At 38.3% G+C, this 19897-nt stretch overlaps 1 protein-coding gene across 26 annotated transcripts in view; it reads left to right on the top strand.

Annotated features, from left to right (window-relative positions):
• Positions 1–19897, top strand: part of ADD1 (adducin 1) — a 69638-nt gene that overhangs the window by 27477 nt on the left and 22264 nt on the right. For all 26 annotated transcript variants that reach the window (XM_068943505.1, XM_068943490.1, XM_068943498.1 and 23 more), the window contains exons 2-9: positions 7221–7433; positions 8483–8645; positions 9706–9857; positions 13979–14059; positions 16459–16608; positions 17563–17706; positions 17856–17954; positions 18263–18439. In XM_068943505.1, coding sequence (XP_068799606.1) covers positions 7239–7433; positions 8483–8645; positions 9706–9857; positions 13979–14059; positions 16459–16608; positions 17563–17706; positions 17856–17954; positions 18263–18439 — 1161 coding nt within the window. In that variant the 5' untranslated portion in view covers positions 7221–7238. The remainder of the gene's footprint in view (positions 1–7220; positions 7434–8482; positions 8646–9705; positions 9858–13978; positions 14060–16458; positions 16609–17562; positions 17707–17855; positions 17955–18262; positions 18440–19897) is intronic.

The raw sequence follows: 19897 nt of genomic DNA, 5'->3' as shown, positions 1-19897 counted from the left end.
TTGTTTTTTTTTTTACCAGTTTGTTTGTTTTGTTTTTTTTTTAATGCAAGTATTGGAAATAACACGATGAGAAATGTTGATGGCCTTCAGTAGAGGAAATAGTACCATGTTTAAAAAAGTGATATTAATGTTCACTATTTTGTATAGTTTGAGGATTCCAGTCTGCCCGAATTAATTTTTGGCAGCTCTGCAATGTAACCTTGTGGTTACTCATAGCCCACGCTGCTAGTCCTCTGATTTCAGTGTTTTGGAGAAGGTAAAAATAAGAATTACTTGCTGGCAAAGTAAATGCATTTTTAGGTAAGTTTTTTTTATGACCCGATCTCATGGTGTGTGGGTTTTGGGGGGGGTTGGATATTGTGGTTTTGGTTTTTTCCCCTCCTTTTCCTCATGTCATAGATACTAAGGCACAATATTACCCATCTCAAATGCATTACTTTGTGAGATATGCTTGTAATTGGATTGCTCTGATTTTGGAGAGTCCTGTATTTAACTTGCAGAGTATCTCTGTTAGTAGTGAGCAAGATGATGAAGGCTGCATTCAGTACGAGCTAAATAAGTGTTCTTGTTTGTGAAACAACCTCTTCCTGTTTGAAAACAAAGAGCAGAGGAAATTTTGAAGATGCATGAGCTAGGAACTTTTGCTAAAAAAGAATATGGTTGTTCATGATGTTAAGTGCATTTTCTCCTCAGTAGTACAGTCATGAATTTACTTTCTTTGTTCTCGGACTTCCTAAGATAGTGCCAACTTTTCCTTTTAAATCTTCAATAGGAAACATTTGAAATGGCAAGAACAAATCCAAGGTTGTTGGTGCCAAAGTGTTCTCACTGAAAATGATGGAAACTAATGCAGATCATCAATAGTCTGTTTCCCTATTATATAGTTATGTTAACTTTTCAAGGGGCAAGGTCAGCAAGTGTTAAAAGTAAAGGAAAATTGGAAAAAATACAGAAAATTCCAAAATATTAAGTAAAGTGTAACAGTGCGAATTTGCAAACAACTTTTTTTTTTTTGTTTCCCCAGATACCAAATGATAATGAAACCTTGTTTTCTATGGATGAGTGTTCTCCATCTCCTCACTGACTTGCGTTTTGCACACTGCTCATAACCTCTAAGGCTCTTCACAATTCCTCAGTTAGCTCTCAGGTTTCTTGATGCCCCAGTGGAGTAACACCCACGCGTTCTCTCAGTCCTTTCCCTCGCTCCCACCTGTGACCTCATAACTTTCCCCTTGCAGTAGTTTTAACTTTATGCCATAGCTGTTCGCAGTACCCGTGCCTCCCTTTCCTTTGCCATAAAATTATCCTTTCCCTGTTCTTTCCCCATCCTTTACTGTTTGTATCCCAAAACAGAGCTCCTTTCCTTCCCCCTGCCAGCATGCTGTCTGTTGTGTGACTTCTGTGAATGCCTTTTAGGTAACTTATTTACTCCTCAAAGACTGCTGCTTAAACAAAGGTGAGGAAAACAGTTCCCCCCCCACCCCCACCCCAAACACACTGTCCTTCATCCCTTCCCTGGTAAAATTCTTGTCTATCTATGTTCACGTCAGTAGATTTCTGTTAGGACTTAGTGGCATAGTGATGTCCCTGGTGCGAGAGGAGAGCTTTTTTGAAAGAATCGTGAGGGGGGGGGGGAAAAAACCCAGCAGATACAAAGGAAATCACAGCATCATTGTCAAAACAGGTCTCAGGAGCTATACGTTCTGGAAGCGGGTTCCCAGCGCCTTCGCAGTTAGTGGCTGGGATTCTCAGGGCAGCTCTAGATTCTGAAGTATTCTGCTCGCCTACTCGCAAATCGAGTACAAGCTCCCATCCTTACATTTCGCTCGCGTCTTCTTTTGTGCAAAATTTTGCTAGTTGGCAGGAAGAGGGTAGATTTTTGTTTATGTTGATTTTGTTTTTTTCCCCTCCTAACGTTTTGATCAAAATCTCCTAAATGGGAGGCAGAGATGGTAGTATTTCCAGCTTATGTATGCGAGCTCTCTTAAAGCTGGAGTGTTTTTCAAAGTCCCTAGAAGCCTTTTGGGTTTCCTTTGTCTTTTTGAGATAACCTCCTTCCTGCTTCTCGGGGGTATGTGCGTGTGTGCGCGCATGCTTGTGTTTTTAATGGGTCAGAATCAGCAGATTTAAAGTCTCGCTGGTTGGAGAGGTGTGGTCAGTCCTTTTGGTGGCAGTGAGCCATTAGATTAGTTCCATAGCTTATGGGACTGCAGCCTTAGTAGGAATTATTTTCCTCAAGGTGTGGAGGAACAACAAATAAGTAGTAACTAATTACTGTAAAAAAGCATGGGAACGTTATATTGCAACGACTCAGTTCCTCCACCAAATGCAGTTAGCTGGTCTCTAGCTAGTGTACGGTTGTGAGCCATTTTTGATCCTCTCAAGGTTCCCATAATATTTATAATGCACAGATTAAGAAACACTGGGTTTACGCATTACTTGAGGCATAATCACATAGAGCTAGCCCAACTTCCAAGAATTAAAATAAGTTAAATAAGTGAAATACGCTATGTTTTAAATTTATTTATTTCTTTTTTCTTTTTTTTTTCTCCTTTAGATTTAATTCTTACTGGCTATTATTTGCTGTATTGACAAAGTTCTTTAAATATATATATGCATCACCCTGCTCTCCAGACTGAATACAGAGGAACGTGAACTGTTTCAAGGATGAAAGTTTTCTTGTTTCCGGATGTTGATGTGAACAGTTTTATGGCATTCCTGTTCTAAAATTTTCTGCTTTTCTTAAATTTAACTTTGTAACGCTGCTCCCTCTCAGGTTAACACAGTGGTGAAACTAGCTCTAGGGGCAGAAGAGGGTGGGGAGGAAGGGGATTTTGAAAGATAAAAGTAACCCAAAATATTAATACTGATTTCAGAAAATGCTTTCAGAAACAAATGTTCCTTTTCTGTAAATTCACTAAACTTTATAAAGCAGGTTTCCCGATTAAAAACTATTTTACAAACAACCTGTATATAGTTAGTATATGTGTACACATATACTATGTACCATGTGATGAATATGGTATGCTTTGAATTGGTTTAGTGTTTCCCATTGGTTGCAGTGGTTTATCAGAATATGTAGTATGTGTGTATATGTATACACGCACGTATTGTAAGGATAATGCTTCAGTTATTACAAGTTGTGATTTGAATTTTATGAATTTTTTTCCCCTAGTAATTTATGATGTTCTCTCTCACTGTCTCTTTATATTTGGAAATGACTATTTCCAAGAGAAGGGCTTTTTATCCGCTTACGTTTTCCAGCTACAGCTTTTTCAGTTAAGGGTGTGGTGGGTTTTTTTTGCTGACACAGTCGTGTTAGCAGAGGCTCTCACATAAAAACAGTTATCGTGGAAAAAAGTCTTTTGACATTATAGCTTATCTTACTTGGGAGCTATAGTAAACGATACCAGAAAAGAGCTGTGCCGAAGCTGAAGCTTTGTGGGTGTGAACAGAGCCTTACATTTTGTGTAATGTTTGGGCAGCCTGTTGTGGTTTTCAGTATGTTTTTCTAGTTTATTGTACCATCAGCCGTTTTCCCAGTGTGTGTTCAGTTTAATAGTCTGTTCAGATTAATTTTATTTACTATCTGGTTTTACGTTATTGAAGTTCATACTGGAGAGTCCATCATACCTTCCAGTCAAAGGGTTGTCTGAGGAAGTTCATGAAGAAATTTCAGTGGGTTTTGCAAAAAGTTGTCCAACACGTTTCTAGTTTGAAAAATCATTACCTTATCATCAGTAGCTGACAGTCATTAAAATAAACAATTACTGTTACGGTTACATTAAAACAATTAGACCACACGGGGAGATGGCGTGCCATTAATTTGGGATATCCGGAACTGAACTATAAAACTTATGTTTACCTTCAGATTTAAAATGATCACTTAATGTTAAACATTGAATTTCCTGTTAAATTATTGCCACTATCTAGTGGCGAAGCAGTAATGGCTTTCCAAGACCACCGTAAATGCCAGTTGATAGGAGGGTGAAGGAGCGAGACAACTTTGGCAAGACACTGGGGTCCCGTTTTGGTATTGACTGTGCAAGGTGTTAAGGGCTAACTTCTTTCCAAGTTGAGTAAGAAACTTTGAAGTGACTGTGTAATTCCTTTGAAGAGAGCTTTAGACACTCTGAAAATGTTTTGAAATTAGTGTAAATTAAAAGTGTAGCGTAATTAAAAGCGTAATTATGCGTGTAGGTGTGTTTATGTACTCTCCTGTAAATAAGGATGCACATACGCATATGCGCAAGGCAGAATGCTGCACTTCAGTAAATTCTGAAAGTTGGATGCTGTAGCAGGCAGGAGAAGGAAGTAGACCATCTTTTTTGGTGGTGGTGATGTTGCATTGGAAATTGATAGTTTTCAAATGTTTTCCTTTGAAGTAAATATGTGTTTGGGACTAGACTCAATAGAAGGCTGCATCAATTTTGATCTACTTGAGCAGTTTCATTTGTCTTTGTTTGCGGACTTGCCTTTATACTGATTCTAAACTCTGTTAGTCCTTGTGATAAATGGAGAGTGGTGAAATTAAGACTTAATAAATAGTACCTCACTTGGAGCAGTCTAAGAATAAGCCGTATGTTTGGATCTGCAAACTGTTATTCATTTGTAACACAGGTGGTTTGATTTGGTGGTTTTGGGTTTTTTTTTTGCTCTTGTTTTTTGTTGTTTGTTTTTTTTTTTGGATCAGTTTTTCTGCTTCTTGAGAAGCAGAGCATAGAGGTAGCGGGGTAGACAACAGCTCAGAAGAGGGGTCGTGGAAAGCAGTTCAGGGTGTTTGAAAGCATCTTGTGTTGTGAGATGGTGGACAGTGGAGACTGGCAGTTGTGAAGAGGAAGAGAATTCAGAAGGATGTGTGAAGGACGTGTAGAGGGCTGAAGCTGACGAAGGAAAGGCAGCTCCTGCATTATAACTGGAGTAGCTTAAAACTTTCTAGCTCTAAAACCTGGAATGATTTTTCTTGTGGATGAAAGTATTGTTTCCATTTTCTATATCTGATGTTTCCTCCTGGATGGAGGAAAACTAGTAACTAAAAAAAAGTAAAAACAATAATAAAAATGTGTATACGTGCTTATTTAAAAAAAAACAAACAGTATTATTGCAAGTTTCAGTTTTAAAGCCTAAACTTATTGATTTAAAATGGAATACTTTAAACAGTGCACTTCTACTTATAAATTTATTTAGCAACTCATTGGGTGGGAATCATGGAGCATGTAAAACCTGAGTTTCTGAGATGCTAACGCAGGTTTTGATCGTACTGTCCTCTTTAGCAGATTGCAGGAAGAACCCACCTGTAGCTCGTTATATTTGACTGATTCAGTCCAGTCAATAGCTTATTCCGATAGATGAAACCAGCTGGGCTTTGAGAAGGCGGAGATGCTTGTTTCCTAACGTAGGAATCAAGAGAACGAGACACTAATTCTGAAGTCTTGAAGTAGTTATTTGCTGTGGTGACTTTCTTTAATGAACTGCAAATAATCTGCATGTCAAAATAACTTCTGTAAAACTTGCCTCTTCTCTGTGTCTAATCAAACTGCACTTCACAGCCAAGTAGTGTTTAAGGTGAGTCACTGAGCAAAATCTAAAAATAGTTTAAAAAATAAATCTATCTCACTGGTAGGCAGAACGTGTAGAGGATCAGTCGTTACTTAAATGAAGCTAGATACAGTGTTTCCTCTTACATAGCAAAAAGTGCATTAGCGTGATAGAATCAGCAGATTTTAATGGTACTCCTGAAAGTGAAGTATAAATGTATAATGAAACTGGCTGTATAAATCAGTGTTTTCCTACCTACCTGAATCCCCAGTCTCAGCTGGCATGATTGAAATTAGTCTGTTGTTTCGCCTTCCTGGGACAGGGAACTGGATCCTGCCACTTTATTCCCTTCCTCTCTTCCTGCACTTCCAGGAAAAGACCACCTAGCTTCTCTCGGCTTCTTTTCGGGGTAAAGTTGTTACGTGCCTGTGGGTGAGGAATTTCGACCTTGCGTGTTTTGTTCAGAATGTACGTGATTGCAGCTTGCTGAACAAGCGAGCCATTCCTACATCAATACTTTTATTAGTTCAGTGAGGTACGAGTTGTGTTGGTGACGCTTTTAGTCATGTATGATGTTTGAAGAAAATCGTTTTCTCGGAAATAGCTTGAATTTAATTTTTCAATGCTAAGTACCTGGAGCAGTCTCAAGGTGTTGCAAGGCTGGCTTTGTTAAACTGGTTGCTTGTCCTTGGAAAGCTTCCAAAAAAGCTTCTAAATTTTTTTTTTTGAATGAAGATTTTAACGTTGTATCCAGACAATAGGGATAATGTTACACAAAGGGATTATTGTGAGTGAAAGGTGGAAACGTGTACAAGCCATACAAGCTGCATTTCCAGACTGCGTAGCTGGTACATGCAATTGTTTTATTACAGTCTGTAAAACTCAAGTGACCTTTGGCCAGGGGGTGAGAGGGTTGTATGTATATATTGTTACCAGATTCCAAAAAACACGTGCTAATGCACTGACGGACACATTGTAGAATGAAGCGAAAGTAGTAATCTATTTGTGAAAAGGACATTTCAGGTTTTAGAATCAGTGTTTTTGAGCATCTTTACAGAAATTTGTTTGGAATCTGAGCCTTGTTTGGTGATCATGATTCTTTTTATTAGAGAACGTACCTATATTCTTCTTTTCCTTAATGATTTGAATTCTGATTTATACAATAATCTTTTATGTCTTCCTTAACTTTTTAAGACAAAAAAAGAGCCAGTAATTTTAGACAGTGATCGTGTTGAACCTCTCCTATCATTGACTGTAGGAAGATCTTAAAGGACTTCTATGCTTCTGAAAATCAAACTGTTTCATTTGTTTATATAAAGGATTATGGTTCAGATGTAATGATCAGCTCTTACAGCTCAGCAGGAATTCTGTAGCCATGTATACAGCTTAAAGACTTCCAAGTGGTTTAAATGAGAGCTTTTATAGCAGTTTTGTGCAGCGTGTATGTGGTATAGATGTTTTTGCATATATAATCACCTACTATTTAATCTTGTATTTTAAAAATGTTGTATTTCTCCTTCCAAAAAAAATGCTAACCAGCTGCACAAGTACGACTTCTGTGTTTGGTGAGCCGTGCTAATTGTAGTGGACTAGAACGCTCACTCTTCTGAAATAAGAAACACAAATGAAGTTTCTGAATTATAATTTCATCTCGTTTGTTCCCCTCCCCTCCACCTCCATAGGATCCTTAGAGCTGTGCTATGAATGGTGATTCTGGTGCAGCGGTGGTGACCCCACCACCTCCAACAACAGCCCCTCATAAAGAGAGATATTTTGATCGCGTTGATGAAAATAACCCAGATTATCTGAGAGAGAGGAATATGGCACCTGACCTTCGCCAGGATTTTAACATGATGGAACAGAAGAAGAGAGTCTCCATGATTCTTCAAAGCCCAGTAAGAAAAGAAAATGCTGCATTTTTACAGTGTTAAATATCATCTCTCTCTATTTTTTGAATGTTTCTGTGGAACTAGAGAATTGTATTATGTCTTAAACCCATTTGACTTGCCTAGTTGGCCTTTCTATTCAGGTATTCATTTGTAGTATAATTTTTTCGTGTTGTCTTGGTTGAATTTTAATGTCTACTCATCAAGCAGAGCCTCACTCTTGTTTTCAGAATTCTCTGTTTAATCGGTCAACGATAACACACTGTGAGTGATTGCAGTTTGGTAGTACAGAAGTTTCCCTGAGGGAGAAAAGAAGCAAAACAAAACTGTTCTTGTGACATTTATTCCTTTTGTATAGCTGGTGGGTGGCTTGAGATAGAAAACGTTTTGTGCCGTGCCTTCATTGAGAATAGGGGTGCAGTGATATAGTTACTGTTTGCCAGGTGAGACCAGTCCATTTCATTTAGATTTACGGAGTGATTGCTTGACCTTTTCTTACAGTATAAATTCCAGTGTTCTTGTCAAAAAAGCAGCTAGCAGTAATGGTAAAAATCTCCTTGTTTCCGTTCCTTTTTAATTTTAAAAAAGAGGAAAACAAATTCCTAATTTAGGCGTAGTTCTAAACTCTGGTGGCTGTTCCTCTCTCTGTACCTGGATGCCCTTTTGACTCTCGTTTTCCTGTCGATAACTGTCCCAAGTTGGTAACGTTCCTTCTCTTTTCTGGTTCTACTACTTTTAGTTTCAGATTTTGTATTCTTTCACATCGGCTGTTTTCCTGCTCCTTCTTCCCGAAATCCAAATTAGTAGGTTCGATGAGTTGTGATATTATTTCAAGAAAGATTTTATGGAACTTTCCTTTAAAGGGGGGCGGGGGGGGGGATATTCGTATTGTTGAAAACGTTGCTCTTTGAAGTTCCAAGTATGCACCCATTAACTCTGTCCTGAACTGTTTCTTAGAAGACGTGTAAGATGTTTCCATCAAAATGCTAAAAAGTTGTATGTGAAGGGTTGAAGTTCATTTGAATCATGCTTAACAATATGCAATATCCTGTTGCTAGGCTTTTTGTGAAGAATTGGAGTCTATGATCCAGGAACAATTTAAGAAAGGAAAGAACCCAACAGGCTTATTGGCTTTACAGCAGATTGCAGATTTCATGACAACAAATGTACCAAATGTCTACCCAGCAGCACCACAAGGCGGAATGGCTGCCTTAAACATGAGTGAGTGCACCTTAACGTATAACTAGCCGTTCGGGTGTTTTGTTGTTTTTTGGAAATATCATCCTGTTCTACTCACAGGAAGGCTGTAAACATGAAATGAATTGATTTCGTTTCTAAACGCCAGTGACATGCAATGTGACTCGTGTGCATAACTTATATCAACAGCTGTTTCAAGTACGATATCTTAATTGAAAACTAAGCCTGATAAACGAGCAGTAGTTGAAAATCCAAACATTTAAATACTGCTAAAGTTTTATCGAATGGATTGGCTTAGAGGAAAATGAAATACTTGTTAATAGTCTAGTAACAGAGGAGGCCTTTAGAAACTAGTTATTTTTGCCTTTGCAGTACTGTTTGTGACTGTCTTCTGTGAAGCAAAGCTATAGACAAGAAACATCAATAACCAAAACAAAAAAAGGAATTGCACATAGAGGTTTTGGTATGCTTCAGAGAACCGAAATCCCTGTCTGTGCTCCAAAATGAATCTGTACTTACATGGTATAGTTCTGCTTTACTAAACCACATTTCTAATTGCACTGTAGTTAGATAGACAGCATTTTTAATTCTTTACCATAATCCTCCTCTCTCTAGACTGTGCTTATTTTTTCCTAATTCAGTGCACGCATTTGTGATTCTGTCCTGCTAGATATATAATTCTGCTTTTCAGGAATACAGCATTACTTATTTCAAAACCTGAAATATTTAGGGTTACATTTTTTTCTAGTATCAACCAATAGTTGTATTTTAAAGGCAATCACGAGTTTGAGAGAGAGAAAAAATATTTTGCTAAAGAGCCCACTCTTACCTTGGCACTAACGAATAGTAAGCAAGGAAACTTAGTTCTGATTATATCCACAGAAAATTATCTTCTCAGTGATCATACATTTGTGCAATACAGATTATGACATTATGGTTGTTAAAACGTGCTGCCCATTTCTTGGGTTAATATGTTGATATTAGCATGTAAGAACAGCCTATAATACTGACACGTGGTGTTAGGTTTGAATAGAGGCTAAGGACATAACTCTCATGTGCTTTTCTTTCCCCATCTCCTTTTCAGGTCTTGGCATGGTGACACCAGTGAATGATCTGAGAGGATCAGATTCAATTGCTTATGAAAAAGGGGAGAAGTTGTTACGATGTAAATTGGCAGCTTTCTACAGATTAGCAGATCTCTTTGGCTGGTCTCAGCTTATTTACAATCATATAACAGTGAGTACTGAATCAACAGATAACTGAACCAATTGTTTTAAGATACAAGAGAATTACTGCCTTCCCCCATCTGTCACTTTCTCATTGTGTGGGAGAAGAACAAGAGTATTGAAAGCAGGTTAATAGTCAAGAGATCCGACATTGCATCTCGAACGTAAGAACTGAACAGCTTGGATGTCAGCCACTCTAGTCTGAATAGAGTCTTAAGAGAGTGTACATAGAGTTCTCAAGATGAAATTAAGGTTACTGAAAGACTCAGTCTTTTAGTATTTTAAATGGAGTGAATAACTTTGTTCTGTAAGGTAATATCTTAGTTTTCTTTCAGAGTACTAAATTGCCTTCTTACTAGTCATTGAGTTGAATTTTATTGAAAATTCTCTACTAACCTTTTCGAAAAAGAAACCATAGTACCTCTGAACATGAGTGCGCACTACTCAGCTTAATGCTGCATTCCAGCTATTTTCCTTGTGACTGAGTAATCGCTGGCATCCATAATAATAATGACAAGGAGGTCAAATCAAGGAGGTTTTATGTGCCAGAAGAATGATCAACATGAGTCTCATGAGTAAAGTCACAGCTGTGGTATAAAACCCAGTCTATTGTTTTCTTAACAGAGCTGGATTGTTTTTTTCCTGTATAGTGGTGTGCCTAGAGAAGTAGTTACAGCAATGCCACGTGATTGGGATGGGATTTATCAAGTTGGCTTTCTTTTAAGGGGAATGAGGGGAAAGCATAGGAAGATTGGATAATGGTGTTACCAGTTGAGGTGGTTGACACGGTCAAAGCACCTGGAGTATGAGATTTTAACAGTATTTTAGACAGCTTTTGAAGGGCAAAGTAGTACTGGAAGGTTTGTGATTAATAGTTTGTTACTGGGTAATCACCAGCCGTAGTTCAGCCTTCTTTTAATAACCCCTCTGATGAATGCCATTTTGAAAAGCAACTATAACGTAGTAAGTGCAATTTAATCTCGGAAATTGATGTGGAACAAGGTTGTATATATATTTAAAAAACAGTCTTATCTTTGTTCTGTATGCCCATATATTACGTAATATTGTAGTAGCAGGGCACACTTTTGGAAGATGGCAAATGTCTACAACTTCTTGCAGAACTGGGTTTTCATTCCAGGTTTTCACTGTTTATGAGTGGTTGCTCTAACCACTAGGATATTGCATTGAAGTGAAATGCTACCAGTATACATTTTAAATAATAAAAGTGATATAATACTCTTCTGTGAGGGGCGTTCTCCTGTGTGTTTGAGGAGAAAGGAATTACAAGGATGTGAGAGCACATGTCCGTCTGGGCATCTCGGGGAGGTGATCTTTCTTTTTCCGGTCTTTAGCAACTGCTAGCAGCTGCTAGGTGTGGAATTGTTCAGACCGGTGCAATCCTGGCACAGAAACAAAATTACACAGGGTCAAGAGCTTTAGAGTCAAATAAGATAATGTATAGTAAACTTGGATGCCTCTTGGGCTAGGCGGAATTTGAAATTGGAGGTTTGCAGAAGACGTTTTGTTCACTGAGTCTCGGTTTGCTTTGAGGGTGTGAGCTGTTTGTTGGATCTAATCCTAAAGTAGGGTGGTTTGTCTGTCTTGCTGCTTGCTTGTCTTACGTTGAAGCAGTCTCATTCGTTTTGGGCATTTGAATAATACCTATTCTTTGTCTTGCATAACAAAGTAGAGGATTTGGTCGATCACTTACATCTCTGTAACCGAGAATGATTTTGGTGATTCATAAAAGTACAGGTTAACTTGAACTGACTGGTGCTGTTTGTTGAAGGCTTTTATGCTGTATCGTGTTACCAGCTGGTCATAAAGGAAGATAGATTTGTACTAGATTTTTTTTGGGAGTGCCTGCAGTTTCTTAAACTGGGAGGATAAACACCGGTGATTTAGGAAACAGGTTGGCTTTATTTTCAGTTCTAGCAGCCTGGACGAGTGGAACACGTAAGCTTTATAAAGTCTATGGTCTTTGTTACCTTTCTGTTCGGGTGAATCCAGTAGCAGAACTTAAACCTAATTATCTCTTTGTGGTAACTGATATTCAGAGCCGTATAATGTTGTTGGAGTTGGAGCCCTACTTAAGAAAGGCTGCGCTGTTTATACAATCTGTGTACAGGCATGTTTCTCATGGAGAGCACTTTATCTTGGAGAAATTGAGATGCAAGATCAGAGGAGATGGAGGTGACATCAAATACAGCCTAAGATAGAAAGCTGCATCAGTCTTCCCCCACTAGGGCCCAAATGAGTTGTTAGTTTATTATAGCGTCCTCTTTGGAAGACCCTAGGAAAAGAAATTGTTAACAATAAGATACTGTTCATTATCCATTATAGAAAATGGGGCTTAGAGCTGACCTTTCAGATGATGAAGTTTTAAGAATAGGAGTACTAGTAAGTTTTTGAGCACTCCAGAAACTTTTTTTGTATTTGGGAATTCAGAAAACGTTAACTTACCCGCCCATGTTTTAACAAGTGGGGAAAAGGACTTTAAGAATGTGCAGAAGATACACTACTAAAATGAAATAAGCATGTTGCCCTATGTTTATTTCTCTTGTGTTACGCAAATGTGGTTATCTTTTACACCAGCTAAATTATATTGTTCCAAACAAAAATTGTTTGTCATTGTACAGTGAATTGTTAATTTTGAAATGACTAGAACTGAAACTAAGGGAGACCGGTTGTCTGCAGGCTGAAGCCTAAGAAGTTGAAATACGTTTGCTGCAAGAGAGCAACAGTACCATTTTGTTTTTAATAAACTTCTGATTCCCTTTTTGAGGAAATCATGTCTGTGTAAAAGGAGCTGAAAGGCTGTGCCTGATAATTTTGGATGAGATCTCCTTTGTTAAAATTTTTGCCTTTTGCTATATATGACTTGCAAAAGATTATGATAACTACTGTTTCTCTAAGTAAACTTCCTAAACAAGTGAAGACCGCCTACCAATTGAGTACATTGAGTAAATTACATATTGATGTCAAAGAAGGGTTTACCGTGTAAGTGTCATCCAAGAAAGATAAAAATTTTCAAGTATTGATCGGAGATGGAAAAACCAAAACATTGGCAGCTTTGGATTTTAGATTGCTAATTGGCTCTTTATTTTAGATTTTTTTCCCCTGCACTAGACCTGTATCAAAGAATGTGTGTAAAGTTGCAAGTAGTAGCAGACGTGAGGTAACATAAAACAGTCACATCTTGGGGAAACAGAAGAGACAAAAAGATTGTGTAGACTAATAGCAAAATAGGGAGTTTCCTAAAACCGTTTCTGATCGTTCATGCAAAAGAGAGGTTTTCCATGAGCTCTGAAAAACATACTTCTGACATGCTCATTTCCTCACTTTAGAGATAATAAATATAGAACAGCCTTGCTCAGATGTACAGTAAGATACTTGAAGTGTTTTAATTCTCCATTAAGAGCTATCTGAATGACCTGGCCATCCTGTACTTATCACCGTACAAACTTGAATCAGGTATATCTCAAGCTATAAATAGTTTGAAGTCAGATTTATTTTCATATTATAAACCCCTGCATGTGTGAACTAGACTACAGAGCAAAAACTTAAGTGAGAAGTGGGATACTTGGTGGAAAAACTACAAGTATGCTGTACTGCTTACAAATATCTCACATGGCACCAGCATTGGGGATGGAACCCTACTCAGCATCAGTATGTTTTAAATCTGTTGGCTAAATTCTTAAATTCTCACAGCCTTTTCTATGTCATGCTTTGTATTTACTAGGATATAAATACCATTGGAGTATGAATTTGTTCTTCTAAAATGCATTAACTTTTTTCATGCATCACACAGCATTATTCATTTTATCCATAGTAATCTAGTTGTCATTAGCACAAGATCTAAGGATTACGATTGTCCACCAACCTGAAGGACTTTGGCTTGCACCTACCGTCTGGTTCTGTTCAATGTGGGTTAATTATTGTGTGCTGTGGGTTAATTATCTCTTATAGCGTGCACGAAAGTCGCATTGTGTATGCTATAGGAATACTCGCTCATTCCATGCTTGAGAAATAGAAGTAACTTTCATGTCACTGTGGGATTTAGTTTTGGAGCCTACTGTATGCTTTATTAAAGTATTCTTAACTTAGCTTTTACTCTTGTTTTATCCTTAGGCCAGAGTAAATTCTGAGCAGGAACACTTCCTCATTGTACCTTTTGGACTTCTCTATAGTGAGGTTACTGCATCCAGTCTGGTAAGTGCTTATTTTTTTTTACAACTATAAAATATGCGTAGGTGAGTTTTCTCTGTCTGCACATCTGTAGCTGTTTAAATTCTATCCTAGAGAATATTTTATTTTCCGTTTGTTACATGTGTAGGATAATTTTATTGAATATGGTTGGTTTTGGTAAAGTTGAAGTATAGCTAACCCACTTCACTCCCTTGAATTCCACTGGCTGTTGGATCAGGCTTGTCAAGGTCAACAATACCTATTTCAGACATAAATGATGTGAAATAATTACAATAATTACAGTTTCAGAATATTGTGTTAGATGCGTCATTCAGTAGCCATGGTTTAATGATGTAAATAGTTGAGAGTGTAGATAAACTATCTCTTTAGGATGTAATGTTAGTGGGAGAAGACATCCTGTTAGCTAGCAGGAAGAATTTTGTAACCCTTGATCTTCAATGTGGCTTAGGCTGCTGCTGAAGGTAACTTGAATTAATGTGGTTGACTCTTTTTGCATTGAGGCAAATCAGGAACTTTCACACTATCCTTTCTACCTGGCTACTGTGAGGTAAGTAACCTCTAGCAGAGAGGTGAGATAAGTATATGCAGAATAGTAACATCTCGAACCTCAGTTGACTATCTTGCAAGAGCCTGCTCTCCTAAAGGTCCCAATACTCTCTTCAGCTATACGTAAAGTTTCGCTGTTTCTTACCTAAGTCTGCTATAACCGTCTTTCCTTTTGTTGTAGCCTTTATGTTAAATTTAATTAAAAGAACTGAGAGCTGCCCTTTCTTGATACTTCAGGATTTTTAGAGGAGATTAAGGGCTGTGCAATAGGGGTGTTTGTTGTTAGAAACAAAACTCCAAAGAGATTTTTCTTTTTTTAAGGTGTTTTTTTTCTGCTTTTGTCTTTGTATCAGAAATGTAAGCGCTTAGAGCGAAGGCTGTGTGATTATTGAAAGCTTAGTGGGGTTTTCCCTAACAAGCTGCACGGTATACTGAACAAATGGCTTGTCTGTACAGCTGAATTATTATTATTATTTTTTTAAATAGAAAATAGCGTAAACTTTTTATGGAGCACCACAAATTCAGTTGCTAAAATAGTATCTTAATCGTATTGTGTGGGGTTGTTATGATATGGCAAAGTAGAAGGTTAACGGTTGCCAAATCCCGTGTGCCGATGGACTTGGCTGTTTCCTTCCATCTCAGTCCGCTATATGCAAGGTTTCTGATTTTTCTTTCTTCCCAGGTCCAGTCAGTAAGTAGAAGGGCTGAGAGTGTATTCTGAATAGGCAGGGACACACATGTGCAGGCACACACCTGGTGTGGACATGGCTGGCCATCAACAGATCAACACAGACAGGAGACCAGCACACCCCCATAAATGCAAAGAGCACTTGCTTAAACACGAGCAACACAAACAGCCTGATCCTGTTCCTGCTCCCCGGCTAATCAGGCTTTAAAGCTTGTTGGTGGAACATACACAAAGCCCTGCTAATTTAACTTCTGCATACTCATATTCACAGGTCCCTCAGACTTTGGCCTAGTCTTTAAGTCTGTCCAGTATCCATGCCCCAACTCTTATCCAGACCTTAGGTCTTTCTGGATTCTGGCCTGTTGCTACTCAGCAGCTAGTTTGACTTGAAGTTTGCTAGCAAAATACATGTGCACAAAGAGAACAAAGAGCACGCTTGCGGTAGGGTTTAGTAAGAAGATAGACTGCTGTGACAAGGAGCAGAGCTTATCTGGACAAGCATGCTGACCAGCAGCCTGCTTACACGTGACTGGCCCTTTTGATCCTCCCTTTTTCTCTGTTTTTCCCAATGCTTGTTTTTGCCTTCTCCACCTTGACCCCTTACTTTCACCAGCCTTGTACCCTTCCACATAAACAACCTTCTTGTAATTCCTTTTTCCCTTTTATTCCCAATCTTGCTATGTCCATACCCAAATTTGGTATTTCTGATTCCCTTACCTAGGCCATCAACCTTATAAAGTATCACTGATATGGTTACCTAGGTGCTGTTGGCCTTGCAAGAATCTGCTCCACAAAAGGTCTCCATACTCCTCTTCAGGTGTCTGTAAAGTTTGGCTGTTTCTTACATAAACTCTGCCTTAAAGATCGGTGAAATCCAGCCGTTCCTCACAGCACTATCTGTAACCTTTGTCAGCATTTCACACTGTTACCTGTTACATGCAGCGATTTTTTTGACCTTGTATCTAGTAGTTTCTTGTGTCCTGCTCAGTTAGCTTAGTCTCAGGCCCCTGCTGTGATCATCTGCCTAGAGCCTTATCATACATGTTTTGACACTTGTTAAAATACTAGAAAAAAAATGTGGTTTTAGAGCTTCCGTGGTAGATGTTGAATTACATCAGATTTCTGGCAGTTTTGGATTAATTATTAAACTAGTTATTTTCATTGTCAGGTTAAAATTAATATTCAAGGAGATGTAGTTGATCGTGGAAGCACTAATTTGGGAGTAAACCAAGCTGGCTTTACTTTGCACTCCGCAATTTATGCAGCTCGACCTGATGTTAAATGCATTGTTCATATTCATACACCAGCAGGAGCAGCGGTAAGCACGCTTTTTACCCCCCACCCACAGCTGAAAAGTAAGTGATCCCCCTTAATCATTGGTTTGCTTCCTTGTTGGAAAGCATGTATTTCAGATGTGTTTGACTGTTATAACAACAAATGCTATCTTCTGACAGCCAATCGTAAGAGCTTTACCATTTTGTCTAGTAAGGCACAATTTATCAAGTTTTTCTTAAATGTTTGAAAACTTGCTGTGGCCTGAGTACAAAAGGCACTGGCAGCACAGCCAAAATCGGCCTCAGACAGGCTTCAGTACTCATCTGAAAAATGTTGCGGATGCACACGTGTATCCGGTTTTAATAGACACCTGGGTAAATGTATCTCGTAAAAGCAACTGGTTACAAATCAGCTGTACCCTTTTGGATTTTTTATCCACAGTCATCTGGTGACCAAGTTTCTTGGATACTTCAGAGTAGTTTTTCCATTTGTGAGGTTTTATTTGGAGGGGGGGGCTCTTGTTTTGTTTTGGTTTTGTTTTAACTAATTCACAGCAGCAATACAACCATTTCAAGGTTAAATGATAAGATTCCTAAAATTAGGAACTCTATATAGAGTAGTGTCGGAAAGTTTGCGTCTTTAACACCGTTCTTGATTTTACCTGCAGTGCTGTGGAATTACCTGTGTAAAAGTTTGTCACTCAATTCCTTGTACTTGAAAAAAAGAGTCACTCGATGGAGTGAAAGGAATGAAGGATCTGGTTGATTTTTGACAGAGGCTTTTCATATTTGTGTTGATGTCATGTCAAAGCAGCCATAGGGAGTCAGACTCAAGATCAATGCGACTTCTGTGTCCTATCCAAAAGCTGCGAACAGTAGCTAGAAGGAGTATAAGAACGGCAAAGTTTATAGCGGTAGTTTTCCAGAATGTGCTCTTATTATCACTTTTGATTTGTTACTTTTGCAAAATTTGAGTTAGTTCTTCTAATATTTCTCAGGTATCTGCAATGAAGTGTGGTCTCTTGCCAATTTCACCTGAAGCACTTTCCCTGGGAGAAGTAGCTTATCATGACTACCACGGTATTTTAGTGGATGATGAAGAAAAGGTGCTCATTCAGAAAAATTTGGGACCTAAAAGCAAGGTCAGTAGTTGCAGATGGAATTCAAGAAAAGTGCATGCTGGTGGAGGGGAGGATGTTCTTTAATCAGGACAAGATGGGATGGATACACATTTAATTCATTGTAAATACTTGCCTTATTGCAGTTAACTTTATTTGCAATGTCTCTCTAGGTCCTTATTCTCAGAAACCATGGCTTGGTATCAGTTGGAGAGACTGTTGAGGAGGCTTTCTACTATATTCATAATCTAGTGCTTGCCTGTGAGATTCAAGTAAGAATTTTAGTATGTTATATAATAATGTAGTCTGTTACATTAACTTTCAAACAGATGAATAGTTGTATGCTCTACTGATTGAACTCTTGATCTAAATTAACCCAGTGATTTGTGAAATCACTGTATTATGTGAAAACTTCCAAAATAGCATAAACTACCTATTAAAACAGACATGCTTTCAAAGAATTAAAGCAATTTTTATACACGTATGTTGACTTATTTAGCATTAACTTGGAGTCATTTCTTCTAGTTTATTGACGACTCTTTTACTGGAAAAACTGAAAGATGACTTAATTGTTTTTAAGGTACGTACCCTGGCCAGCGCAGGTGGACCTGAGAATTTAGTGCTTTTAGATCCTGGAAAGTATAAAGCCAAGTCTCGTTCCCCTGAGTCTCCAGCAGGTGAGGGTACTGGGTCCCATCCAAAATGGCAGATTGGCGAACAGGAATTTGAAGCTCTTATGCGAATGCTTGATAATCTGGTAAGGCAGGCATTGTTGTCTAATTGTTTTATTTGATAATGCATGAAGTCTTTTAAAAGCCAAGACAAGGGGCATGAGTAAAGAATGGGCTGCAGGTAATTATTATAGTTAATGCAACCTGTAGCCTGCTCCTTCCCAGATCTGAAGGGTCCTCGGAAGAGGAGATAACATGAAAAGTATCGCAGGACGTTTCAGGTGTCCTTTGTGAAGATAGTTGATTTTCTTTTGTATTTTAATCTGGTAGCTGTCAGTGACTTCAGAGGGGGTCTTTATTTCATGTGATTTGGCACTTTGAAATGAGAGTTTTTCTGGTATTTGAGTTTTTCTCCCCTCTGTCCCCCTTTCCACCCCCCTCCAAATGCATAAAGCAGTGTTGGGTGCTGGGTCCAGCATGATTTGACTTTCCATAAGTTAAAGTTATGGATTAATTATTAAGTTTAATTTTAATTAAACTTGACGTTAACATTAATAAACTTAAACTGAATAAGGTCATCTTCAGATAAAGCTGTTTCAGTAAAATCCCGTCTGTAATGAATGACCAACTACTGACATTTGCTGCCCAGAAAAGATGATACCTTCGCTGTCAGAAGTCCCCGAGTGGTGACCGCAGGCAGTAGTACTGAACCTCTCGCGTAACATATGGTCACTGTCGTAATCAGACTTAAAGTATTCTGATTTGTGATTTAATGCATCTTGTTCCTAGGCATAGAGAAAGTGTGGTCGTCGTGATGATGTGATGCGTGTGTCCCTGATAGGATCCATACTGATAACGTTATCTAAAGTGCTTACTACCATATTTACTAGATAGTAAATAACTAATTTTTTTTCCCCCTTAGATCAGCGTCCTGTCTATAATACCGAAAAAGAAAAATTCAAGCTATTTCATTATTATTAATTTGAATGTTTAATGTTTTCATATCAGATGGAATAGTCAATTATAGCCTTATTTTAAGTCAGTAGAAAAATTCTCATTGACTCTAGTGAGCAGTCATCAGGCTATTGATGAAATAGGTATGAACAGTGGACTACTTATAACACTGACTGGTACGTTTGGTAGGTTCAGTCGGTTTTCAGTCTCCCTAGGGAATATCAGTTCCTTATGCGTATGTTCCTTACTGCAAACAGAAAGTAGGATGGTAAAGGAAATTACACCATACTTACTAGGAACACATGAATAGAAGGGAGCTTACTATGCATCTGTTATAGGCCCTGACTATTATAAATCGCCACATGTTATACTGTATAGTTAACTACATGACGCTGCAGATAATTAGTCAGGTTGCACCTTGATCATTGAAAGATGTGACAGCAGCCAAGATAACACTTCAGCAGTGCTTAATGCATAGAACTTCTGCAAAGAAAACTAAATCCACCTACTCACGGATGGATGCTTCTTTACGACTGATTTGTTTATAAAGAATTAGTGTGCTGGGAAGTAGGCTATTTGCACCGTCCATC

This window comes from Struthio camelus, chromosome 4, assembly GCF_040807025.1.
Source record: "Struthio camelus isolate bStrCam1 chromosome 4, bStrCam1.hap1, whole genome shotgun sequence".
NCBI lineage: Eukaryota > Metazoa > Chordata > Aves > Struthioniformes > Struthionidae > Struthio > Struthio camelus.
This window is presented reverse-complemented; position numbering and strand designations above follow the sequence as displayed.